We start from the raw sequence: 26,807 nt of genomic DNA on the forward strand, positions 1-26,807 counted from the left end.
GCCCAGGGCTCTAACTCTGCCCAGGACCCCAGAGCCCTATGATATACCCCTCTCAAAAGGAGGAGGAGGCCTGTGAAAGGGGAGGGGTCAGTCAGAAGATGACACATACTAGCTGCTCAATAAATGTTCCCTGAATGAAAGAAGGGTTAATTCTAGCAATGCTAACCACCAGTCGGTCCCCAGCTCTGGTGGCCAAGGGATGACTATTCCTACTATTCCTACTAAGATTTCTCCCAAAATATTTAACACTCACTAAAGAGTCTTCCCCACCTTCTTATAAACTTAGATAAAGTTTATGGGTCATCTTGACTTCCACTTTAGAGCTCTTGAACTCCTTCTCAGGCAGTATTGGATAATGAAAACAGCCCAGTTTACTAGCTAAGTGATCTTAAGTTACACACACACACACACACACACACACACACACACTCACCTGAGCCTTGGTTTCCTCATCTGTGAAATGGCAGTCATAAACCTACCTTTCAGATTATTGTGAGACATCCAAGAGAAAGCACTGAACCAACAGGAAAGTGGTCCACTAATTGTTATTATCACCATTGATTTCTTGTGAGCTTACACTTCCATTTTCTCACCACCCTTAAACTAGCCTTTATCCCAACCAATGCTCACACAAGTGCCACCACACAATTTGGCTTAATAGGGTATGCAGGCAAGGTTGTGTCCAACCTAGAATGAATGTTTCTTTGTGTTATGAGTCTTGCCCGGAGCCAGGGGTGAGGACAGGTGACTCCCACAGTCCTTGGGTAAACTTTCTCCAAGCTCTTATCTTGACAATGATTATTTTGAGCTCCATTATTCTCATGGAGGTTATGAATTTCTTCCTTGGAGTACCTGTGAGTACTGGGTAGAAAGAATCAAGGACTTAAGGAATTAGGAGAGAGCAGGAGCAGGGGAATTAGGGTAGAGACAGAAGAGTTTAACCCTAAAGAGGGAGTAGCAAAGACAGAAGCCAAAGGTCCAGGCTTCCAACTTCCTCCCAACAAAGTCTCCAAACCTAGGGACTTGGGGCCTCCTCCCTCTGTCCTCTCCTACTCTGATGTCTCTAGCTCAGGGCACTTAGCCAGGAATTTCTGACTTTCTCTCTATATGGATAACCCTGGAAAGCTCTAAATGGTGTGTATAGCCCAGGAAGTGAAGAGCCAAAGGAAGGAAGGGGTATTCCGCCTTTCTCAACCCAGGTCTGTGCAGATCTCCAAGCACCATTTGGACAAGACCCCCAGCTTCCATCAGTCAGGGGCAGGGAGAGCAGGCTGGAGAAAGCTGAGGCACATCAATGTCTGCGTTCAGCCTCTCACCCCATGATCTGCGTCCCAGGGAGGGTGAGGATTTGGCGTGAAGGGCAGAGTGGGGGGGGGAATCTCTGGCCCCCGCCTCCCCCCACCCCCAACCCCAACTCAGGCTGCAGTCTCTCCTCGTTGTAGCAGAGCGAGAGCAAAGGGACGGGCAGTAAAGATGAGTGATGGCGCGGAGACAAGCAGAAATACACCATCATGAAAATGCTAATGACTCCTTGCTCTCTTTCTTTATGGTTGGAGTAATACAGACTTCAATCATAAAAACAATCTCCCAACATTTTAATGGGCTCCATCATGCCCGCACTTGTCGGTATATTTGAAGAATAAATCACCCTCCCCTCTCGGAATGAATTCGCTGTCAAACTCGGCTCCCTCGGAGAAAATGGATGGGGAGCGAGGGTGGAGGTTTTTTGGGGGGGAGGTGGGGGAGTCCTCTCCCCCTCTAACTCCCTTCTAAACTGGACTTTAGATCGTTGTGCGAGGCGCCTGGATCCTGAGAGGGAGGAAGGGGGCAATTGGGAATTTGGTAGAGCTGAGCCCGAAGGGAGGGTTTGAGGCAACAGGGGGTAGGGCCCAAGGGACTCCACACGGAGGAAAGCCGCTCCTTGGATGGACAAGGAAGAGAGAAAGGATGAAGAACTGTCCTAGCATTGGACGGAAGGGGCAAAATCTTGATACGGAACCGAGAGAAGGCAAAGAAAATGCAAAAAAAGCATATAAATTCGCCTTATTTTTTGCGAATTTCTTTTCGACTGGGCCTCAGACAGAGGCGCTGAGGGAAAAGTTTGAGATATCTCTTTGGGGAAGAACAGGGAGAGAAGGCAGAAAAAAAGCCCAGGAGTTCTGGCTCTGAGCTTGCAGGTTTCAGTGCAGTAAGCCACAGGTCCACGTCGCAGAGTCCCCTGTCATTCTTATTTCCATACAGGTGGCCATCAGCCAATGAAAACTCAGGATGTGCTCACCGCCAGCAGCCAATCCCAGTGAAGGATGAGCCGAACTGCCAGGCCTAATTGCATCTTGATTGGTTGTGATGTTGCTAGGCAGAAATGAGGTCCCGGAGATCGCTGCGGGCAAGACCGGAGAGACAGGTGGATATGAAAATATCTGGAAGCCTAGACTCTTGGATTGTCATTTTTCTTCCTGAGCTCCTTCATTCTTAAAGGATTAATGGGGTCAGGGGAATCACCCTTCCTTTTCTCCTCCACAGTGGGACAGAGCCAAATAGTTACCGTTTCCCCAAAACGCCAGAGAAAAATCTGGCTGCTTCTAAGGTCTTCTAATCCAAAAAAATCCCCAGGAGGTATTCCAGCCTCATACTCAGTCTTCCCATTTAGGAAGTCCTTTCTGAGGCCTACCTTCAAGCCTCCTGGCTGTAGTTTATGAACCATTTTCTCTAACATGCTCAGGAAACGAGAAATCCTGTCCCACGTTCTTTCACACCGCAAGACTCAAAGAGCTAGAGATTTCCCTACAGAATGGCCCCTCCACCACGACCCAAGGATGCCCTGCAGACTGCGTCAAGGTCGAGGCGGCCATATAGTGGCTATATAGTGGCATTCTCAAACCCGTGGTTTCTGCATCTTCATTTGCATCTCATTTGCCTCAATGCCGTTCTCCCGCTACCCCCAAACTCACCCGCCTCTGCCCGGCCTCGGCCCCCTCCCCTCCACCCTACATCTGCAGTTCCCTCTCCGTGTGCCTGACTCGACCCCCCCTCCTCACTCTACCCCCTCTCACCAGCCCGCTCGCCCCCACTCCGGTGTACCCCCGCCTGCAGCCTCCGCTGCTGGAGACCCGGCTCCGGAGCCTCCCGCGGCTCCTGAGTCACAGCATCCCGGGAGCCAGGAGGGGGCAGTGAGGGGGAGCGGCGGGGGCCGCCGCCGGGAACTGAGAACCCGCTGGTCTGAACTAGACCGTCCGCAAACAATATGCCACCATTTAAATCTGAACGCGCGCCAGCCGCCGATTGTGATGTTAATTCGGGGATGATTTAGGGGGGCGGGAAGGAGTTGGGGCTGGCCGCCTCTCTGTCAAAGTGCTGTCCGGGGGCTTAATATTTGTAATTGAAGCTGATGAGGACTCTGTCTCTGTTTCCACTGATAAAAAAAAAAAAAAGCAGGGAGGGAAAAAGAGCAACTAAATTATGGGGCCGGGAGAAAAACATGATTAATCAAAGGTTTGAACTGTCGTCGTGCTCGAGGCCCAGTAAATCTCGCCCGGCCGGGGCCTACGGAGGCCGGAGGATAAATCTGAGCCGACCGGTGTTTGCCGCCCCTTTCTGTTTGCCTCTCGGTTAGCACGTCAATTAATTCGATAATTGGATTTGAAGAGATATCAGGAGATTATCGAGGGGGAGCTAAGAGGAGTGGATGTGGAGGAAGGGGCCCGGGGATGGCATGGAGGAGGCGAGAGAGCTGGAGAGATCGGTGATGGAGGGACGCAGAGAGCGGGCCTGCCCAAAGAGCACCTCACCCAGCTCGCCACCAGGAGACCCCGGGAAAGGCAGCCCGGGTGTGCGTTCCCTCAGCCACGCTTCCCAGCCCCCCTCCCCGCGCACTGCTCCCTCCAAGAAACTTTCCCAAATTTTCTCAGTACTGCCCTTGTGCCAGCACTCTTTCCCAGTTCTGTCCTCCATTTGAAGCTGTGGGTGCCCTTGCGTGAACTCGTTTGTCATTGTATGTTATGCTGGTTTGTAAACAAAGTTCAAGTGTTCCCTCCTCTGGTTCATCCCATCTGACCCAGAGATCTGCCTCCCAGAAGGCGGGTACCAGGGCTTCCCTTTGAATCCATTTTAAATGATAAAACAGGATTTTTGTCCTCGCCAAAATTACTCTCCCACACTCACAGTTAGAATTATAACCTACAACCAAAGTTAACTTCTGCTTGAGGAAGACATCTTTACAAACCCATAACACACAGGAATACATGCAAAACTGTCAGAAGCAGATTCTTCAGAAATTAAGCCCTTCAACAACCTCAGGTGGATCCCCAAAAGGGGTGCATTCATCTCCTAGAAGAAAAGTGATTCTCTCTTTCTCTGTGTTGCTTTTTAGGCTTGGGTTTGGGTTTGGGGAGTGATCTTGATTTGATATTTGGGAGCATGATAAGGTCAGAAGAGAACTGAAGTCTGCCATCCATTCTGTGTGTTTGTGTGTGTAAGAGAGAGAGAGAGAGAAAGGGAGAGAAGGGGTGGGGTGGCCGGGGGAGAGATTGATTTCTCTTTAGTAGATATTTATCCCTGTTCTCTGTAGAATTGTATGCAGGGATGGGGAAGGTTGGGAAAAATACATACAGGAGAACCATGCAAATGATTCTGGAAAACAACAAGATGAAATTGGAGGCAGGGAAGGAAGTGAGGGCAGGAACATAAAAACCATCCTGCCAGGTTGCCTGGTATTAAAGAAGCTCTAGGAAAGGACACTAGTAGGCACCCCAGCCAGAGGCTGCCCTGGTGAGAACAGAACACACAGCTACTCCTGATGCACAGACAAAAGAGACTAAGCAGAGAGAGCTAAGTCAAATAACAACATGAGGGGTACAGCAAGCCAATTTTTATTTAAGCATACCAATTTAAAACACTGATGCCAGCTAACCAAGCACACTTGTTCAGATAATTATTATCCTTTGTCTGCATACAAGGAAGGAAAAATTCCAGCTATGAAGGGACAAAATGGAGGATTTGAGCAGCTTCAGTTTCTATGTGGAGGCGCCTCAGAGAAATCGACCTTTCAAATCCATTCATGCCTACTCTTTCACGTTACCTGGTCTCAGTCTCTTGCCTGTGTTGATCAATCTCCACACACAGAAATGAATCAGACCCACCACCTTCCTTTTGATTAGTGCCTGGTTTTGGCTGTGTCCTCTGAATGGATTCATGATAACAAGCATCCTGAATACTGGGAAATATTTTTACTTAACTAGGAGTTGAGGGGTGGAGAAGGCAATGGCACCCCACTCCAGTTCTCTTGCCTGGAAAATCCCATGGACGGAGGAGCCTGGTAGGCTGCAGTCCATGGGGTCGCTAGGAGTCCGGCACGACTGAGCGACTTCACTTTCGCTTTTCACTTTCATGCACTGGAGAAGGAAATGGCAACCCACTCCAGTGTTCTTGCCTGGAGAATCCCAGAGAGAGAGGAGCCTAGTGGGCTGCCGTCTGTGGGGTCGCACAGAGTCGGACACGACTGAAGCGACTTAGCAGCAGCAGCAGCAGCAGGAGTTGAGGGATGGAATCACAGGAATAAATTGGGTTCAGGGGTCCATCTGCAGCTCTATCAGCTGCAGCCATGAACCAAGACATTCAAGAAGTCATCAAGGTCTTCATATATAATGTCTTAGAAAAGGATGCTCCAGTTATGAATAACACAATATCACAAGCTGCCTCGTACACTACAAGGAGATTAAAGATGAGATTTAGGGGACCACAACCAGATTTAGGCAATTGATATTGGTGGAGAAGCAGAGGACTTGAATTCAAAAGAATAGGCTTTAAGATTGGTAATCAGAAGGAGCCGAAGACCAGAGAGCTGAGATGATTTTTGCAGAACACACAGCAAGCATACAGCAGGGTGGACTGAAGAACTCAGCTCTCCACTCTCCCAATTCATTGCCTGGACAGCACAGACTTCCTGGATTCAAGTTCTGTCTTTTCTTGCTTCCTAGCTGTGCCTGAGTTTCCTCTTCTGTAAAGGGGGATAATAATCATATCCACTTCACAGGGTTGTTGTTAGGATTTAAATAATTCATGTAAAGAAATCAGCAAAATATCTGGCACATAATCAATATTCAATAATAGCTGTTTTTTATTATGAAAAAATGGACACAGTTCTCATAGTTTACAACCTGAATGACACAAATTGGCAAAAGGTATTCACCAATGCCTGTAAAATGCTTTGTGTTTTAATCACTAGGCCTTAAGGAAAGGAGTGAATACTGCCTTGAAAAGACAGTAGGCTCTCTGTTTTGATGCCTCTAGAGAGCACTTCTGGAAAAGGCAATGGCACCCCACTCCAGTACTCTTGCGTGGAAAATCCCATGGATGGAGGAGCCTGGTGGGCTGCAGTCCATGGGGTCGCTAGGAGTCGGACACGACTGAGCGACTTCACTTTCACTTTTCACTTTCATGCATTGGAGAAGGAAATGGCAACCCACTCCAGCGTTCTTGCCTGGAGAATCCCAGGGATGGGGGAGCCTGGTGGGCTGCCGTCTATGGGGTTGGTTGCACAGAGTCAGACACGACTGAAGCAACTTAGCAGCAGTAGCAGCAGCAGAGAACATTTCTCCCCTCAAACTAGTCTCACACCTTTAAGTCTGTGAGAACTAGTTTCATATAGGAGGGATACACCTGGAACAGCTTGCAGGGTTGTTATCCAGTAATTTCATTCATTCATTCATTCATTGAATGCCTAGTCAAAAAGCAGCATGGTTCATCAATCCATCAAACCTCTATTGAGGAACCATTATGTGTTCAACACTTTTATAGGCAGTTATTAAACCATGAGTCCATTACTAGCTCCACTAGTGAAGAGGAAATATATATATATATATTTCATTTTTGTATCCCCAGCACCTGAACCCCAGTTTAGGCACATGGTAACACAATAAATGTATATTAAGTGAATATATAGACACTATGGGAAATGGAAGAGAAATAGAAATATAGTTCCTTCCCTTAATAAGCTTAAACTCTTGTTGGGGAGACAAGACTTGCACACATAAAAGGATAAATGAACAGGACTTCCCTGGCAATCCAGTGGTTAAGGCGCGAGCTCCCACTTGAGGGTGCACGGGTTCGATCCTTGGTTGGGGAACTAAAATCCCACATGCCACTCTGTCAAATAAATAAATTTTTAAAAATTAAAATAATTTTTAAAGGATAAGAGAACAAGACTAAACATATTAAGACAATAAATAAATTCTAGGGGATATAGACTAGGGGCTTTCCAGGTGGCACTAGTGGTAAAGAATTTGCCTGCCAATACAAGAAATGCAAGAGATGCTGGTTTGATCCCTGGGGTCGGGTAGATCCCCTGGAAGAGAGTATGGCAACCCATTCCAGTATTCTTGCCTGGAAAATTCCCATGGACAGAGAAGCCTGGTGGGCTATGGTCCATAGAGTCCAAAGAGTCGGACACAACTGAAGCGACTTAGCACAGCACAGATACAGACTAGGAAGAGCTCAGAGGAAGTGGGGAGGGTCATACTTACCATGGAAGGAGTGAGCCTGAAATAGAGTAGAATTTGGAACAGCTGAGGAGAGAAAGGACACTCTAGCTGCAGGAGTAGAGACAGTGACAGCATGTGGTAAGAATCTATACATGTTACACAACAATGCAAGATCAACTTAATGAGAGGACCAGTCCATGTCTGAAAGATGGAAACCATCTGTGTTTTCAACCATGTTTCTGACCAATTTCCTGGTCTCCGAGAAATTACGTTTGGATTTTCTATTCTTTTTTCTTTTTCTATTCACACCTTCTTCCCCTGTCTTAACATGAAAACCAAGAATCGAAACAGTAACCAGCTGCTACTGTCAGCAAAACAAACAGATTGTAAAAGCAATTACGCTATTACCATTTCTCATTCATCTACACACAAGACAACTGACTCCCCTTTTCCCACATGGCCCTAGCCTGAGCTGGGATTACTGCTGCCTAGATTGTTACTGTTTCCTTTATAAACTCGTTTTTCCTGGACCCACTCCTCCCAGAAAAAAAAAAAAATTTACCTAGGACAAACTTCATGTTTTCCCCAGCTTCCATTAGTCTGAGGGAAGGCGGTGATGAATGGGAAGAAAACAATGTAAACTGGGGAGAGGGGAGGGGAATATTAAATACCAGGTGCTCTGCATATATTCAGTTCAGTTCAGCTCAGTCGCTCAGTTGTGTCCGACTCTTTGTGACCCCATGAATCGAAGCACGCCAGGCCTCCCTGTCCATCACCAACTCCCGGAGTTCACTCAAACTCATGTCCATCGAGTCGGTGATGCCATCCAGCCATCTCATCCTCGGTCGTCCCCTTCTCCTCCTGCCCCCAATCCCTCCCAGCATCAGGGTCTTTCCAATGAGTCAACTTTTCACATGAGGTGGCCAAAGTATTGGAGTTTCAGCCTTAGCATCGGTCCTTCCAATGAACACACAGGAATGATACCCTTATTTAATTCTCACAATAACCCTATGAGGTAGATATTACTATTGCCATTTTACAAGAAAGGAAACAGGCTCAGAGAGTTTGCCCAGGTTCAAAGAAGAGTAAATAAACATGAGGATAGGGGTTTGAACCCAGTCTGTATGATTTCAGAGTCTATGCCCTTAGACCAGGCAAGAGGGACCTCTACCCTGGGCGACGGTTTCAGAGGTCTCTTCCTCTTGCAGGGGGCGGATAACTTTAGGCCAAGGGGGTGTGCCTACCCAGAGCTCACACCTGCCCACTCCTAGACCATGCTCCAGTGGCCAGACTATTCTGCCAATTTGCCCCAAGCTGACTTCCAGGACCTCTTGCTGGGGGTTGATTTCCTGAGAACACAGAAGGAGCTGCTGCGGAGCGCAGCACCAGCCTTGTTGGTGTGGAATTTAGAGGTGAGGCTGCCCCCAGCACGCACTTTGGTGTGAGGCCCCTCAGGTAGAGGGATGGAGTAAGAAACGGAGAGAGAACCCGAGGGTCAGACTGGGGCTGGAAGAGTCCCAGGATTCTAAATATAAATCTTCCAGCTGATATTGATATATTTGTCAAGATAAGAGGGTAGAACATGTTTTATTTAACAGTTTGTTAGCTTTGATTTATAACTTGTACATATTTAGACATTTGGTATGTAGGCTATATTTTTTACCTTGCCCTGGGCCTCACAAGTATCAAGGGTTGGCCCGCTCATCTCACTCTAACCCTCTGACTCTTTTCTAATCAGAGAATGGCACCACTCAGTGACCCAGGCCAGAGAACTGGGCACTGTCTTCACCTCTCTCACTTCCTTCATCCCCCATAGCAATCAATCACTGAGGCCCACTGGCTCTTCTTCCTAAACCTCTTGAGCTCTGCCTACTTTTCTCCATCCCGGCTATCACCCCTGAGCTCAGGCCACCACCATCTCCCACCTGGACTCTGACAGCCGTCCCCTACAGCACTCCCTGTCCCCAGTCCTGCCCCTCTCATCCACTCTGCACACTAGACCTACAGTGATTTTCCTAAAATGCAAATCTGAGCTCATTCTCTGGTTTTAATGGCTTCTGGCTGCTTTCTGGATAAAATCCAAAGGGCTTGAGTTTGATGCTCAAGATCCTTCAGGATCTAGCCACTAACAACCAGTCTCTGCGCTCTGTTGCACTCACAACTATTCATTCTGACCACACTGAATTACTTGCCTTTGTGGAAGAGACCACTTATCCCTCTCTTCATGCTTTGTCCTTACTGCTCCTTCTCTGTGGAACATCCTTCTACTCCCTCTCTTTCCAGGCCCTTTGAGTTTCTTGTAAATGTCACCTCATCTTGGAAGCCTCCCTTGACTACTAGTTCTCAGGACTGAAATATATGTCCTCCCCATGCATTCCCACAGCATCCAGTGCTTATCCATCTTAGAACACTGTCAAATTGTGTTGAAATTATCTGCCTTTTGCTTCCCTGTATTCCCTGATAGACTAAAGCTTTTTAAGGGCAAGGACTCTATCTGATTCACCATTCAATCATTCACAAAATTTCTATTGAGAGCCTATTAAGTGCCAGGTACTTTTCTAAATGCCGAGGATACAGCGGTAACAAGGTCTCTCAACTAGTGGAGCTTATATTCTAGTGAAGAAAAAAGCAATAAAAATAAAACTATGATAAGTGCTAAAAAGAAAAATGAAGGAGGATATGAGATAAAGAAGGGAAAGTGGAGGAGTTTCCTGGTGGTCCAGCGGTTTAGAGGCTGTGCTTTCAATGAGCGGGCAGCCGGGTCCTGGAATCTCTGGGCCCCTGGACCCCTCCAGGACCCATCTCTGGTCCTGGAATTCAGATCTCACAAGCAGCGTGGCCAGAAAGTTAAAAGGGGCCGGGGAGTGGCGGCTATTTAGATTGGGTGGTCAGAAAAGCCCTCTCTAAGGAGGTGATATTTGAAATGAGACTTAGATGAAATAAGAGCATAACCTAGGAGAATGATCCAGGCGGAGGAAACAGCAAAGGTTCCGAGGAGAAACAAGTAAGTGTGGTGTGACTGAGGCTCAATAGGAGCCTAGTGTAGCTGAACTATGAATTTTTTTTTCTATAAGAACTGGAAAATCATTGGGAAGTTTTAAGTTGCATGACCTGATCTACATTTCAATAGATCACTTTAGCTTCTTATTGGGTGGTGAGTAGACCGTGGCAAGACCAGACTGGAAAACGCAGAAGAGCTAGGAGGCCATAGTAGTGGTCCTCCAGGAGATGTCACTGGCTTGAACCCAGACAGATCTTGGAAGTGGTAACTGGTGAGCAAGTGTGGAATATATTCGTATTCTCAGAGTCTAGCATGATGTCTGGCTAGGCATTCAATAAATATTTGATGAATGAATTAAGAATTAATTAATCCAACTAAATGAGGACTCTGAGCTGGAACTGAAATCATCCATCCTTTAAGCCTCTACTAAAATCCCAACCCTGCTAAAAACTGGAAGGAGATAACTGATACTAACAAAGAATCAGGACTAGGCTACCTATATTTGTTAATTCCTAAAAATCCACAGGGAGCTGACAAATAACCCAATAGGAAATGGGCAGAAGACATACATGAATAGGCATTTCACATAAGGAGAAGCATGAGTGGCCAATAAATACATGAAAAGATGCTCAACTTCACTAATAATAAGGCAAATATAATTAAGTATAAATTCAAGTCACCATTTTATATCCAACAGATTGACTAAATACCAAAATTGGTAAGGACAGGGTAGCAATCAAAACTGTTAAATACTTTACGTAAGTCGCTCAGTCATGTCTGACTCTCTGCGACCCCATGGACTGCAGCCTGCCAAGCTCCTCTGTCCATGGGATTTTCCAGGCAAGAACTGGAGTGGGCTGCTATTTCCTTCTCCAGAGGATCTTCCCAACCCAGGGATCGAACCCGGGTCTCCCGCGTTGTACGCAGAGGCTTTTACCGTCTGAGCCACCAGGGAAGTCTTAAATACTTTAGTAGGCATAAATATTGGTAAACAATTTGACATTATCCAGAGAGGTTGAAAAATTCATATGCTTCAACCCAGCAATTCATACATATGTACCCTGAAGAAACTCTTATCCATGTATACTAGGATAAATGCTCTGAGCAGCATTGTTTGTAGTGGCAAACAACTGAAAACAATCCTAAATACTCTTCAACAGGGAAATTAATTGACAAATTGGTGGGCTATGATACAGCTGCTGCTGCTGCTGCTACTGCTAAGTTGCTTCAGTCGTATCCGACTCTGTGAGACCCTATAGATGGCAGCCCACCAGGCTCCCCCCGTCCCTGGGATTCTCCAGGCAAGAACACTGGAGTGGGTTGCCATTTCCTTCTCCAATGCATGAAAGTGAAAAGTCAAAGTGAAGTCGCTTAAGTTGTGTCCGACTCTTTGAGACCCCATGGACTGCAGCCCACCAGGCTCCTCCATCCATGGGATTTTCCAGGCAAGAGTACTGGAGTGGTGTGTCATTGCCTTCTCCGATGATACAGCAGTGAATATAAATTATAGCTACCTACATTAGCGTCAATGAATCTTAGAAACATAATGTTGAATGAAAAGAGCAAGTAAAGAAGGATACAAATAATATTATATCACTTTTAGAACAGTAGGGGAAAAAGACAAGCAATATGGTAAAAATCTGAGGAAAAATCTTGAAATGATAAACATAAAATTCAAGGATTACTTTACTATAGGAGAGATGCATGGGGGAGGGGGGCTCAGTGGTATTAGTAGGTTATTTGTTTCTTTTCCTAAACTGGGGGTCATTTAATGGATGTCTACTTTATTATTATGCTTCATAATTTATATTAAAGTCACCTCTGAGGAGGCAAGGATTTTTGTCTTATTTTATTCACATCTGAGTTTCCAGCACCTGGAACAGCACCTGGCACATAGTAGGATCTCTAAAAATATCTGTTGCATAAATTATATTCATTAATTGCATTCCCTTATGTAATTCAAATACTTTAATTTTTTTTAAGAAGAAAAAAAAACTACTTTTTAATCATAGTGCCCCCTTGATCATTCTAAATGGAAATCATACTGCTTCTTCAACTCCTATAACCCATGCTGCTGTTAAGTCGCTTCAGTCGTGTCCGACTGTGTGACCCCATAGACGGCAGCCCACCAGGCTCCCCTGTCCCTGGGATTCTCCAGGCAAGAACACTGGAGTGGGTTGCCATTTCCTTCTCCAATGCGTGAAAGTGAAAAGTGAAAGTGAAGTCGCTCAGTCATGTCCAACTCTTCATAACCCATTAAATTTTGCTGCAAGTTATAGTTATATATGTACATGTTTTTCCTACTGATTATAAACTTATGAAGACAAGGGACTGTGCTTTCTCCTTTTTTATTCCTAATCACAATATATGGTACAGCACCTCACATACAGTAGATGCTCAGTTAATACTGGTCGAATACTTAAAGTCACAAGAGATGAGGGCAAAACAGGAAGAACAGATCTATGCTATTTATATTTAAAGCCGAAAAAGAATTCAATAATCAGCAAGTGTTTCCCTACAATGTGCAGTTAAGAAAACTGAAGTCCAGAGAGGTGAACTGATTTTTTTCAAAGTCACATAATTAAGAACAGTCCCAAATTTAGGGCTTGCCAGGTGGCTCAGTGGTGAAGAGGCCACCTGGCAATGCAGGAGACATGGGAGCAATCTCTGATCCGGGAAGATCCCACCTGCCTCGGAGCAACTAAACCCGTGGGCCACAATTATTGAGCCTGTGCTCTAGATCCGGGGAAGCGCAACCACTGAGCCCATGTTTACTATAGCCTGTGTTCTGCAACAAGAGAAGGCACTGCGACTAGAGAGTAGCCCCTGCTCTCTGCAGCGAGAGAAAACTGCACAGCAATGAAGACTCAGCACAGCCAAAAATAAATTAAGTAAATTATTTTTTTAAAGATATTCCCACATCTACATTCAGATCTCTAACTTTCAGTCTTACGCTCTTTACAATGTATCACAATGACCTTTTTTTTTTTCAGTTGGAGTGTAATTGCTTTACAATATGTTAGTTTGTGCGTTCAAGACAGTGAATCAGCTATCAGTTCAGTTCAGTCGCTCAGTCGTCTCCGACTCTTTGCGACCCCATGAATCGCAGCACACCAGTCCTCCCTGTCCATCACCAACTCCTGGAGTTCACTCAAACTCACGTCCATCGAGTCGATGATGCCATCCAGCCATCTCATCCTCTGTCGCCCCCTTCTCCTCCTGCCCTCAATCCCTCCCAGCATCAGAGATATGTACATATAAATCCCCTCTCTCTTGGACCTCCCTCCCACCTTGCCCCTTTCCACCCCTATAGGTCATCACAGAGCACTAAGCTGAGCTCCCTGCGCTATACAGCGGCTCCCACTAGCTATCTGCTTTACACAGGGTGGTATACGTATGTCAATTATCACAATGACTTTCAGTTTCTGTTTTGTTTCTGTGTGTGCTTTGGCTTGGGAGGCAATAAATGGCAGGGACCAAATTTGTTCACATATATACTTAATCATTGTTTCTACATAAATATGTAGGGCATGTATAAGTTCATCTTACAAATTCAAAAGAACTTAGGTTCTTCCCACAAAAACTTGTCTGGCCTTCTCTCACCAACCCTTCCACTGATCCCTGTCCTGGAATCCTGGATACCCATGACACTTTTTCTTCTTCCATCTACTGTTTTTTTCCTCCAAGAGTAGGGAGGTTTACTGATGGCTTACAATCCTGTTGTTCTGGGGAACTGACTTAGCAAGAGAAAACAGAAAAATCCATCAGTCAGTGCCTACCAGTCCCCAAAGCCTGAAATTAATAAACTCAAATAAATAGAGGAACATAGCACCCAAGAATAGTCCTTATTGGCAGTGTAAAGTTACCACTTCAGCTTTAGAAAACAGACTGCTTGTCAGAATGAGGAGAATTAATATTGGATGGAACCTTACGGATCACCTACTTCTCCCCCTGATTTTTTCCAAACGGAGACACTAAAACTTTGAGAGATGAAGTAACTTGCATAGCTACTCAGCTAGTTAGTAGCAGGGCTGGGACCAGATTCCTAGTCTCCTGCCTCCAAGACAGCTGTTCTTCCCATGCCACGCGCTGGCAACACGTGCACCTAAAAAAATGCATCATAAAGTAGCCGCCTCTTAAACCACCAGAAATGAAAACCAAATTATTCAAATCCATCCTCTTTGGCTATTTTTTTTCTTTCATTTCTCTGTGTCTTAGTCTCTCTCTTTACCGCTCTTCTCTTTCCCTCTGTGAATCCCTCTCTCTGTTTGGGTTTCAAATTGAACTGTAGCATGCCTGCATGACTCTCTTGATTTTTCTTTTCTAAACTATTGTTTCCAGTCCAAAGGCAAATATGCATAAGCCAGTCAAGACTCTTTCTTGGTGACCTTTGTGGAAAAAGAACTCTCTATATGAAAGGTGCTGGACCTTCCTCCTGGCCTCTCCAGTCAATTAAAATGAGTCTCTGGCCCCGCTGAGGGCTGTTAACCAATCCTAAGAAAGAAAAGATCAATCTCATTTCACCGTCACCACTGTGCAGGGAGGTGGCTAACCAGTCAGAATCTGCCACTAACAGTCCTTAGAAAAACTGGCCAATCAGGCCAACCTTGTTACATGGTCTGGTAGGAAAAGAAAAGGATTGATTGGAAAGGATAGTTCTGGCTCCACACCCTTTCCTTTCTGGACCCTAGTTTTCCCTCAGTGAAGTGAAGGAATAACCCTTTCTCAAGCCCTTGGTTAAGAAAATCCCTAGACTCTTAGCTAAAGTTCTCTTGGATCATATTTTGCTGTCTTCAAATTCACCCCTCTGCACATACCTCCAACCACTTTTTGTAGTCTCATGCCTCTGGATTTAATGCCTGGTTGCAAACCTGGAAGCAACAGCCCTGGGAATTCTCAGCCCTCCCCACAGACCCCCACTCACTAGCCTGTCAAGTAACTCCTTTGTGTGATTTATGTAGGTAAATAAGTTCAGTAAGCCATGGTTTAGTTTCTTTCAGGAGCTATCATTGCAAGAAGCTTGCAATAAAGTCTCTAGGAAGCAGAGCAGAATTGAGCTGCCATGCTCCCAACTATAACACTACTGCTGCTGCTGCTGCTAAGTCACTTCGGTTGTGTCCGACTCTGTGCGACCCCAGAGACGAGCCCACCAGGCTCCCCCGTCCCTGGGATTCTCCAGGCAAGAACACTGAAGTGGGTTGCCATTTCCTTCTCCAATGCATGAAAGTGAAAAGTCAAAGTGAAGTCGCTCAGTCGTGTCGGACTCTTAGCAACCCCATGGACTGCAGCCTACCAGGCTCCTCCACCCATGGGATTTTCCAGGCAAGAGTACTTGGAGTGGGTTGCCATTGCCTTCTCCAGATAACCTACTACTAACACCACAAAAAAAAAAAAAAAATTATTATATTACTAGCATTTATTGAACTAAGTTCCAAGCTCCTTGCTAAAAGTTTCAGGTATCTCTGCACAGTCATGTCCAACTCTTTGCAACCCCATGGGCTGTAGCCCTCCAGGTTGCTCTGTCCCTGGGATTTTCCCAGCAAGAATACTGGAGGGGGTTACCATTTCCTCCTCCAGGAGATCATCCTGACCCAGGCATGGAAACTCAGTCTCCTGCATTGGCAGGCAGATTCTTTGCCACTGCACCACCTGAGAAGCCCAAAAGCTTCATGTATATTATCCCAATATTTGCTGCTGAGCAAGCATTATTATCAGGCTTCTCAGGTGGCTCAGTGATAAAGAATCCGCCTACCAAGCAGGAGACTTGGGTTCGATTCCTGTGTCGGGAAGATCCCCCGGAGAAGGAAAAGCCAACCCACTCCAGTATTCTTGCCTGGAGATATCCCACAGAGTAGCCTGGCCGTCTACAGTCCATGGGGTCCCAAAAGGGTCAGATGAGACTTAATGACTAAATGACTATGAAGAATTATTATCATTCCCAAATTACATAAAAGAAAATCGATATAGAGAGGTTAAACAGCTTGCCCAAGGTCACACAGCAATTTGGGAAGCCAGGTGTATGAATCCAGAGACTACCACTGAATGGAGGTAAGGGAGAAATAAACATATCAGACACGGGCTCCTTCTCCAATTCTCCTTTGGATTGTTAGAGATTTCTGAGAGGGGACTAAATTGTCGCAACAAACAGCTGCAACAACTAGCTAGTGGTGGCGGCTCCTACGAGCTGTGGAAGTTTTGCCCTGAGGATGTGCAGCCGCGGGCTAAAAGGAATTCATTGTGGGCCGGCTTGGGGTGTCTGGGGACCTCAGGAGATTTATTTCTCTGCCAACTGCTTCTAGGCATGAGGTATCTTAGCTCTCAGACCAAGGATTGAACCCCCACCTCCTGCATTGGGAGCTTGGAGTCCTTACCGCTAAACCGCCAGGGAAGTCCCCCAGGAGATATTCTTGTAGCCTATTTTCCCTTTCTCCTCTGAGCATCTCACCCTGTGCCTGGTACCACTTGGTACCTGGTAAATACCTGTTGAGTGATTCCCAAGGATACCAGTTCCATTTCTCACCTACCCACAAACTCACCCCGAGTCAACAACTGGAACTGGAGAGATCTGGGCATTTCAGGGGAACCAGCGAGAATCCTCATTCTCGAGCTGGAATCTTAGATTTAGGAAAGGCGGGAAGTCTCCCACCCTTCTACTCCTCGCCCGCTTCTCCGATTTCTCCCTACTCCTTCCCCTCCCTTTCAGAAGCTCAGGGCCATAAAAATGCAGATGGAGGATCGGTGTGAAATAACGGGCCCATATAAATCCCTCTGCCGCCCGCCTGCAAGATGGATTGGCCGCATTGAAATTCCTCCGCGAGGATAATTAAACTCGGGGCCTCATCCGGGCAAAATTACATTCCTGTAATGGCGTCGCTCGGGGTCCCGGGAAATTGCTCCGTGGGCTTTCAGCGGCGGTTTTTATCGCCGGCCGGGGTGTGCCTGGCTGCGGCTCGCCTCTCCTCCGGGACCGTAAAGCTGCTGCCGTGATTTATCCTCCCCTTCTCCCAAATCCGATTAAATGGAGGAGCTCGGGGCCGGGGCGCCGCGGGGCCCGGGAGCCGGGAGGGGGCGGCGGGAAGGACGGGGCCAAGGAGGGGAGGACAAACGGCCCCTCAGAGGGTGGCGGATTTGGCTTTATTTACAGCCGCGGCCTTCTCTTTATTTTTTTATTTTTTATGGGGGTTTGGTGAGCTTTCCCCGTCTTTCTTGTGCTGCGTTCAAGACGATGCCTGGACGGCCGAGGTTTGGACGTGAGGGGAAGTGGGTAGGCCTTGTGGACCTTCCTCCAGAGGAACAGGTCAGACCTATCTGGGACATAAAGCAGGCTAGAAGAAGAGGTGAGGGCCAGGAGGCCCCCTACTGTCTCCCATCGGGGAAAGGACGAGCAAAAGGGCAAGGGGAAGAAGCGGAGGGGCCTCCATAAGAGCACCGCCTGGGGGTGGGGGACTGCTTATCTCAACTCGTGTAGATGAAGCCTGAGCAGAGGCCCTGGCATGCCTGGGGTGACCTCCCAACCTCACTGCTGGTCACTGATGCCCTCTATTCGTCGACTGTCTCAGGCCTCAGGAAAGAATGCTTAGGGTCAGGGCTCTCGAGCCCTAATCATCTTTAGCCCCTATCTTCTGGTTCCCTGATGCTGATTTTCTCATAGTTGATCACTGGAATAAGGAGAGGGAAATAAAGGTGAAGCCACTAGAAGCTGCCGGGGCTTTTTCCTGACTATCCGCTCACTGAATGAGTTTTCCCATCCTTATAGCCTGGGTCGGTGGCAACAGGCGTCGGGAATCCTGTGACCTCATCTTCCTCCTGCTAGATTTTGGACAATGAACCCCATCTCGATTGTATGCCATTTAACACTGAAATTGTGGACAGTTGTTCTTCCCACCCCCGAGTGTGACCGCGCATGCTTGGAAAAGAGACGCGAATCCAAGATTCCAGCCTCTGTGCAGAGCAAACCGCAGGCCACGTTACGGATCGGCCAAACTGCGGAGTGCCCTCATGTCTCAGGCTCTGGCTGCAGTTTCTCTTCTCAAACGCCAGGTGGAGTGACTGGCCGGCTACCGCCACAGAGCTGGCAGGCGGCGCTGTGGTGCCTGGGCCGACCCTCAAGTTTGCAATCTCTCTAGCCTTGGCGGAGCAACTCTTTGGTCCGGGCCGCGCCTGCGCTGAGCCTTCCTTTTCCTATTCCCGCCCCCTCCCCGCCCCTCTCTGTCTTCTCTGCACTGGGAGCAGGTAAGGCCTTGGGCCCTCGCGCCCGGGTTGCGCCGCGCACGCGCGCCGGGCGCCCACCTCGCGTGGATGGTCTGAGGCTCTTACCTCGCGTGCTCCCATCTGGGTCCTCACGCCCTCCCTTGTCCCCGTATCCCCGCGCGTTCGGGCTGCCCCTTCCGCGTGCCGGTGACCTCCAGCCGCGCGGGCCTGGCGCCATCTTTGATGTCTCGTGGGTGGGGGGAGGGCGCCTTGGCGTGTCGAAAGTCAAATCCCAGAGTGCTCATTTCACCTGTCGCTTGCAAACGCTCTTTTCTCACCCTTTTGCCCTTTCAGACCTGTCCCAACCCCCAGACTCTCCCGTCCTATCTCTGCTTTCTCTTCTCATCCTGAGTCGTGCCGTCCTTATCCTGAAACCTCCAGACTTTTGGCCCCAGGATCTCAAGTGTCAGCATTGGTGTGTCGTCTAAAGCCACCAGTCCCTCTAGGCAGCACCCCTCGATTTAAAAAGTAAACCGTGAAAGTGGTAGCAATGAACAGCACAGCCAAAGCACCCCCTACCTTCAGGCTGTGGACTGGGAGAGAGCCGTAGCAGAAAAGAGGCAGGTTTCTTTGGTACCGCGGATTGTCTCCCAGTGGCGTTCTCTGCCTTCCACTGCGGTGAAGCGGGAAAAACACAAGTCGTGGGCTGTGTGAGGTTTTCCTTTAGAGGCAACAGGGCTAAAAAGCGGAGGGGCCAGCATGGGGTGCTACCCACCTGCCTGCTTTCCTGTCAAGGGGTTTACTGAGAGTCCCCAGACTCTGCCCGCAAGAGGAAAAGAAGGTTAAGAACGGGAACGATTAAGTAGCAGCCCTGTAACTCCCTGGCTGACCTCCACTGAGGAAGAAACCCATGAACCTGGGTAGTGCTGTTCCCCAAGGTGATATTGGTGAACAAGTGCAGACTTGGACAAGATTAGTTGGCCAGCAGAGGGATCACCGCTTCCTGCAGGCTTCCTTCAGTTCTGCATCAGGCTCTTTCCATATGTTATTTTCATTTAATTCCTCTGAGAACTATATTTTTTAAATGATGATATTGAGGTTTTGTTGCCTTGGGGGAAAACCAGTCTCTCTGTTTTTTTAAAACTTAAAAGAAATTTTGGATTTTTGACCTAAGAAAACCTGAATAGCCTGGCAGCAAAATTGGGTTAGAGTTACATATGGGCAGAAATCAGAGTTCCGGAAAGGACAATAGTTGAAGACATCCATTAATGTAAAAGTAACATTCTGGAATCGGAAGTTAATCTGGGAAAGTATTAGTCCAGCTCATTCGAGGAAGTGTCATTTAACAGGCCAAAGTAATCACCGAGTATTTCAACCTGTAGCATATTAGAAAGCACTAAGAGTGAGAAGAGTTCAAAGTCTGATTCTACCACTGCCATAGTTTTAAAACTGTTTTTTAAGACCACGCTCTCCCAAGTACCTAAGAATCATCTGGGAAGCTTCATTGAAATACAGAACGTTATTATTTAGTTGCTAAGTCGGGTCCCACTCTTTTGTGACCCTGTGGATTGTAGCCAGCCAGGCTCCTCTGTCCATGAGATTTCCCAGGCAAGAATACTGGAGTCGGTTGCCATTTCCTTCTCCAGGACTCGAACCCAAGTGTCCTGCACTGCCAGGTGGATTCTTTACTGCTGAGCCACCAGCTGCTGCTAAGTCACTTCAGTTGTGTCCGACTCTGTGCGAGCCACCAGAGAACCCTGAAATAGAGTACTTGGGCCTTATTCCCAGAGATCTTGACCCAGAAAGTCTTAAGGTGAGACCCAAGAATATGCATTTTTTGTTTTTTTGTGTTTCTTTTTTGGCCACAGCTCATGGTCTTTGTTCTCTAACCAGGGATCCCTGCAGTACAAGTGCAGATTCTTAACCACTGGACTGTGAGAGAAGTCCCACATTTTTAATACATACACAGCCCCTACCCTCCTGTAACTAGTTCAGGTGGGCTACCAACTGTACTTGGAAAAACCCTGCCTGTAGGTCTTTAACTCACCCACTCTTCTCTCAGTTCTACCAACTTAGGTACCTCCAGGGTGTTAGCGTTGTTTTAAAGTCTTTATTGAATTTGTAACAACATTGCTTCTGTTTTATCTTTTGCCTTTGGGGTTTTTTTTGCCCTGAGCATGAGGGATCTTAGCTCCCCCACCAGGGATTGAACCCGAACCCCCTGCACAGAAGGCTAAGTCTTAACCACCAGGGAAGTCCCTGTTTAAGGTCTTGATACAAAATTGAATACCTCTTAGAATAATGATGGAAATGAATACTTTAACAGTCATTGCTAATTAGAGTAATGACAGAGTTTCTCCTTGATCTGCCTTATCTGGTTAATTAACATAGGAAATAAATGTTTTGACAAATGCTTCCTCAGTCTGTCAGTTTAGTCACTTAGTCCTGTCTCTGCAACCCCATGGATTGCAGCACGCCAGGCTTCCCTGTCCATCAACAACTCCCGGAGCTTGTAGAAACTCATGTTCATCGAGTCAATGATGCCATCCAGCCATCTAATCCTCGGTCGTCCCTTTCTCGTCCTGCCTTCAATCTTTCCCAGCGTCAGGGTCTTTTTAAAGGAGTCAGCTCTTCACATCAGGTGGCCAAAGTATTGGAGTTTTAGCTTCAGCATCAGTCCATCCAATGAATATTCAGGACTGATTTCCTTTAGGATGGACTGGTTGGATCTCCTTGCAGTCCAAGGGACTCTCAAGAGTCTTCTCCAGCACCACAGTTCAAAAGCCATCCAGTTTTCAGTGCTTGGCTCTCTTTATAGTCCAACTCTCACGTCCATACATGACTACTGGAAAAACCATAGCTTTGACTAGATGGACCTTTGTGGGCAAAGTAATGTCTCTGCTTTTTAATACACTGTCTAGGTTGGTCATAACTTTTCTTCCAAGGAGCAAGCATCTTTTAATTTCATGGCTGCAGTCACCATCTGCAGTGATTTTGGAGCCCCCCCAAAATAAAGTCTGTCACTGTTTCCATTGTTTCCCCATCTATTTGCCATGAAGTGATGAGACCAGATGGCATGAGCTTCATTTTCTGAATGTTGAGCTTTAAGCCAACTTTTTCACTCTCCTCTTTCACTTTCATCAAGAGGGTCTTTAGTTCTTCGCTTTATGCCATAAGGGTGGTGTCATCTGCATATCTGAGGTTATTGATATTTCTCCCCACAGTCTTGATTCCAGCTTGTGCTTCATCCAGCCCAGCATTTCTCATGATGTACTCTACATATAAGTTAGATAAGTAGGGTGACAGTATACAGCCTTGATGTACTCCTTTCCCTATTTGGAACCAGTTTGTCGTTCCATGTCCAGTTCTAACTGTTGCTTGACCCCCATACAAATTTTTCACAAGGAAGGTCAGGTGGTCTGGTATTCCCACCTCTTTAAGAATTTTCCATAGTTTATTGTGATCCACATGGTCAAAGGCTTTGGTGTAGTCAGTAAAGCAGCGGTAGATGTTTTTCTGGAACTGTCTTGCTTTTTCGATGATCCAGGAGATGTTGGCAATTTGATCTCTGGCTCCTCTGCCTTTTCTAAATCCAGCTTGAACATCTTTAACAAATCTTTTGACATGTTTTGACAAATGCTTCCTGGTAATTCAATAAGAGGATTGTTAGAGACCCTTTCAGAGCCTTCGCCTTCCGCACGTATCTTCCAAGAGTCTTTTTTATTTTTTTTGACTTGTGGAAAATCCCAGGGACAGAGGAGCCTGGTGGGCTGCCGTCTGTGGGGTCGCACAAAGTCGGACACGACTGAAGTGACTTAGCAGCAGCAGCAGCATACAACTTATGAGATCTTAGTTCCCTAATCAGGGATGGAACCCATGCCCCCTACAGTGAAAGCTCAGAGTCCTAACTACTGGACTGCCAGGGAATTACCCTGAGGGTCTTAAAGGGAAACATTTTTAGATCCAGGAAATGAAAGCTTGAGAAGAGTTCCTTTTCAGTAAGAGACTGGGGGGAAACTTGGGCAAAAGATGCTGGGAAAATTCATCTACAACCCCAACTCATGAGGCTATGGAAAGAGATAACATGTCTTAAAGCTGGGACCAAGTGGCTTCTTGTTCAAACCAAGAGAAGTCACTTAATTATAAGGAAATCTTGGAAGCTGTGTGGAGGAAGTTCTGACTTCAGGGTTCTCGTTCCATCTCTAAGACTTGAGGTCAGTCACTGCTTTCTGAGCCATTTAAGTTTTCCAGAGTACCTGCTAATACAGCTGTCTTTTGATGAGCAAGAAAAACATTTACACTGCTGCTTCTGTAATTGCAGCTCTCCTGCCGCAGCCCTTCATCCCCTGAAAATGTACACTTGCGCCAAGTTCGTCTCCACCCCCTCCTTGGTGAGTACCCACCTTTCCCAAGAAAGTTTTTAAGGAGAGGCGTTATGTCTTTTCCTTCTCAGACCTTATGCTTCACAGTTGGGCCCTTTGCTTTGCTAGCCTGACGAGAGATTGAATGCTTCCTAGGCATTCCTTGCCTTGTGTCCCATGAAGGCCAGTTGATTTTTCTCATGCAGTCATAACAGAAGAGCATAAATGAGCATCTAGGCTAAGATCAGGTTATTCCTATCCAGAAACACTGTGTCCTTGTAAACTGGAGCCCCACCAGAAATGGTAAACATGAAATAAATTGCCTAAGTCAGATTGAGTGTGCACTGTGTACAGGATCTTGTCCTGAGTGTCAGAGAGCTATAGCTAGGAGTTCCTCTGGAAGCTTAAATTTGGGTGGGAAGCTGAAATACACATAGGAAAAATATTTGATTCAAAAGCAACAAGATGGAAGAAATGGAAGAGTATTAGATAATGGAGGCAATCGGTTCATTCACTCATAAGTGAAAAGGAGTGATGCTGTTAGTTGGCATTATTTATTGAGCACTTGCTATGCCTGGCATTGAGTCTACCGGTTTATGTACATAATCTTCTTTACTCCTCTGAGTAATTACAACCCTGAGATATGTTATTCCCATTTGATAGATGAGAAAGCAGGCTTAAAAAGATTTACATGATTTGTCCTAAGATCACACAACTCAGATAGACCTAGGATTTGAATCTAGTTATATATGACTAAAACCCTGGCTGTTAACCACCGTGTTGTCTATTTTGGAGACGCTGGCTTGGAGTTAGAAAAGGCTTCCAGGAGGGGGTACATTTTCAGCATTGGTGTTCATGCCTATTTTCCAGAACAGTGTGTTCAGGGAAGGATGTTCCAGTCATTCACTTCATTCTAATGAGCTGGCTATTACCAGTATAAGTGTAGATTTCTTATTGAGTGAAGTAAATGCTTTAAATGAATGATTCCAGATTCTTTTTTGAGGTTCCAATTTAAGTTCTAGTGAATAAATGGGGTATCTCAGTAATAAATTGCAGTAGTTCTAAAACTCTCTACAGCCTTTCTTGACCTTGTATTATTCCGGCTAGATCAGGAGAACCTCTACACTATTGAGCCGATCACTGTCTGCAGTGGTGGTAAGACGACCGGAGACACTGACAGATGAGGTACCTGATGAGTGGAACTGGACCTGTGGGGAGGGGTGAGGGTGGGGATGGGGAGGGGAAGGGAGGGTTACCTGATGAACCAGTAGGGGGAGTGCTGAGGACTCATGATACCATATACGATGTGATATATTCCCTATGTTCCAGCTCTTGCCACTGGCAGCGCATGCCCCGTGTGCTCCTTCTAACTCCCATTTTACTTGATCTAGTGCACTGACTTGAGTTGGGAGCATGTAGCCCAGAAGATGATCTCCTCAAGGCATCAGGAACAGGCTAGGGCTGTAGTCTTCCATTTCTAGACTGTACCCTGAGTCCTGAAGATATTTGACATCCACCTCTTTCATTTAAGCATTCTGCTTGGCAGTAGAGTTTTCTGGGGGAGTTAAAAGATTTTCTGTTTGGAGGAGAAACGATGGGATTTGATAGCATAAAGGGATTAAATGGTACAGAAGTTTTCCAAAGCAAAAAGGGTTTCCTAAAAACTTTCTATCTGCTGCTTCTTCACAGAGCCACAGCAGCTTGGCAGTAGTCCCCCGTCCCCTGACCACCTCACTGACTCCTAGCCGCAGTTTCCAAACGAGTGCCATTTCAAGGGACATTGACACAGCAGCCAAGTTCATTGGAGCTGGGGCTGCCACAGTAGGGGTGGCTGGCTCTGGAGCTGGAATTGGGACCGTGTTTGGGAGTCTCATCATTGGTTATGCCAGGTAAGATGAGCCCTCCACTGGCTCTCTGATGTGCTTCCACAGGTCTGGGCAGAAATATTTGGGGTTCTGGAGCTGCAGTATCCTATACAGTAGCCACTAACCACGTAGTGCTATTCAAATGTGAGTTTTAACTAAAAGTACACTGACTTAAGTTCTGTGTACTTTCATTGTAGTTCATTAGCCACATGTGACTCGTGGCTACCATTTTGCAAAGTTCTGTTGGGCAGCTTTGGTTTAGAGTAGGAGTCAGCAAACTAAGGCAGGAGGTTTGTATTGGGCCAGCCTGGTTTTGTATAGCTGAACTAAGAAGGGTTTTATATTTTTAAAGGGTCATGAAAATAAAAAAGGTAACAGGTTGTATGTGACCCACAGAGCCTAAAATATTTGCTCTCTAGCCCTTTACAGAAAAAGTTTGCCATGTCCACCCCCCAGTCTAAAGCCTCAGTCAGCATAGCAGTTTCGCTGCTGTTTTTCCCCATCCCCGGGAATTCCCTCATCGCTCCTGGGAAAACTGCTTCTGCATCCAGCCCCAGTGCTCCCTGACACTTGAGACTATTTGGTCCCCAACAACTCTGGGCAACTCGGTGTTAGAACTAAATTAATCCTTTAGAGACCTGCAAGTTCTCTCAATGTCTTTGGGGAAATAAGTTTATTTCTTAGGATTTGTGTGAAATAAGAAACTTCTATGTCCACAATTCTGTTAAAAGCTAGTGTTGCTTTACCTTATCCATCAAGTCTTCCGGAGGTGACAGGAAGGGAAATAGAAATTATATATTGATTTTCAGAATTAGGAGTCCTTTATCCCATTTTGACTCATATTGTCTAAATGCACCCCCCGCAAGGTGGTTTGTAGCCCAAAATCTTTTGACTATTTTGAAATACGAGAAGTTATTTGTCCCTCTGATGTCCTTGTCCACTAGAATAGTGTTTTTCTAATTGTGTTACATAAAGCCCTAGGGTTCTGAGGGTACACCCCAGAGACTCTTAGAGAATGAAGAGGAGACCAGTCAAACAAGACTTCCAACTCTGCGACTCCATTACACTTTAACTGTTTTGTATTATGGGGTTCTACTGCTTAAAGTTTGGAAACGCTGCTCTGATAGACCCTGCCACCCAGAGGCGTCTCCATCCTGGTTGAGCCCTGGATAGTTAAGTGTCCAGCCCCAGGGAAGATGTGATACAGTAGAGGAGGTAATGTTTGTACCTGGGCTGTGTTGCAGAATTTTGGATTGTCCCCTCCCCCATTCATCTCTGTAGAGACCTTTCTGTGTCAGAGCAAGAAATGGGGCATGATGGTGTCACCCGGAGAGACTCGTGACCTGAAATGTTAGCTTGAGATGGATTCTCCCTGAGCCCTCCTTTAATGTTTGTCTTTTTCTTTATATGGACTAGAAATTCAGTCTTTTCTCTTCCCCTCCCAGGAACCCTTCTCTGAAGCAGCAGCTCTTCTCCTACGCCATTCTGGGCTTTGCCCTCTCGGAGGCCATGGGGCTCTTTTGCCTGATGGTGGCCTTTCTCATCCTCTTCGCCATGTGAAGGAGCCGTTTCCACCTCCCATAGTTCTCCCGTGTCTCGTCTGCCCTGTATGTTTCTTTTTCTGTACCTCCCCAGGCAACCTGGGGAAGGTGGTTGGCTCAGGGCCTGACAGAAGGAAGACAAATAAATACTGTATTAATAAGATGTTTCTTGAGTCTCCTGTGTATATTTCTTTTCCACAGTTGGCTGTATGCCTTGGTGAAAGTATAAGGCCAGAGGTTAGTGATGGTTTTAAACTCAACATGGATCTGGGCTCACTTATTTTTCATTCTCTATGTTGGAAAAGCTTTATTCAAATTAGTGCTCCTTTTTAATAATTTTCACTTGGGATGGCCTGTTACCATGGAGAATT

The 26,807-nt window shown here is 46.5% G+C and overlaps 1 protein-coding gene and 1 long non-coding RNA gene across 3 annotated transcripts; one reads left to right on the forward strand and one right to left on the reverse strand.

Moving 5' to 3' along the window:
* LOC106502089 lies at nt 1,513-20,219 on the reverse strand. The gene is made up of 2 exons (XR_001918031.1): nt 18,796-20,219; nt 1,513-2,380 (listed from the first exon to the last, which is right to left on the reverse strand). It is a non-coding gene; the product is annotated as an uncharacterized LOC106502089 (long non-coding RNA).
* ATP5G2 (ATP synthase, H+ transporting, mitochondrial Fo complex subunit C2 (subunit 9)) lies at nt 18,453-26,603 on the forward strand. Of its 2 annotated transcripts, none has more exons than XM_018047660.1 (5): nt 18,453-18,711; nt 22,991-23,060; nt 24,138-24,215; nt 24,720-24,919; nt 26,341-26,603. In XM_018047660.1, the coding sequence occupies exons 2-5, from the start codon at nt 23,022-23,024 to the stop codon at nt 26,453-26,455; spliced, it is 432 nt and encodes a 143-aa protein (XP_017903149.1). In that variant the 5' UTR covers nt 18,453-18,711; nt 22,991-23,021; the 3' UTR covers nt 26,456-26,603. The 2 variants fall into 2 exon arrangements, with proteins under 2 accessions (XP_017903149.1, XP_005679927.1); XM_005679870.3 differs by lacking the exon at nt 18,453-18,711 and adding an exon at nt 20,458-20,482.

This window comes from Capra hircus, chromosome 5, assembly GCF_001704415.2.
Source record: "Capra hircus breed San Clemente chromosome 5, ASM170441v1, whole genome shotgun sequence".
In the NCBI taxonomy this organism is placed as follows: domain Eukaryota; kingdom Metazoa; phylum Chordata; class Mammalia; order Artiodactyla; family Bovidae; genus Capra; species Capra hircus.

Bases quoted from the DNA above. Each gene is read 5' to 3' on its own strand.
- ATP5G2 (XM_018047660.1), top strand. From the start codon at position 23,022: ATGTACACTTGCGCCAAGTTCGTCTCCACCCCCTCCTTG. The intron at 23,061-24,137 runs GTGAGTACCCAC...TATTCCGGCTAG, and splicing joins TCGTCTCCACCCCCTCCTTG to ATCAGGAGAACCTCTACACT. The intron at 24,216-24,719 runs GTACCTGATGAG...GCTTCTTCACAG, and splicing joins CGGAGACACTGACAGATGAG to AGCCACAGCAGCTTGGCAGT.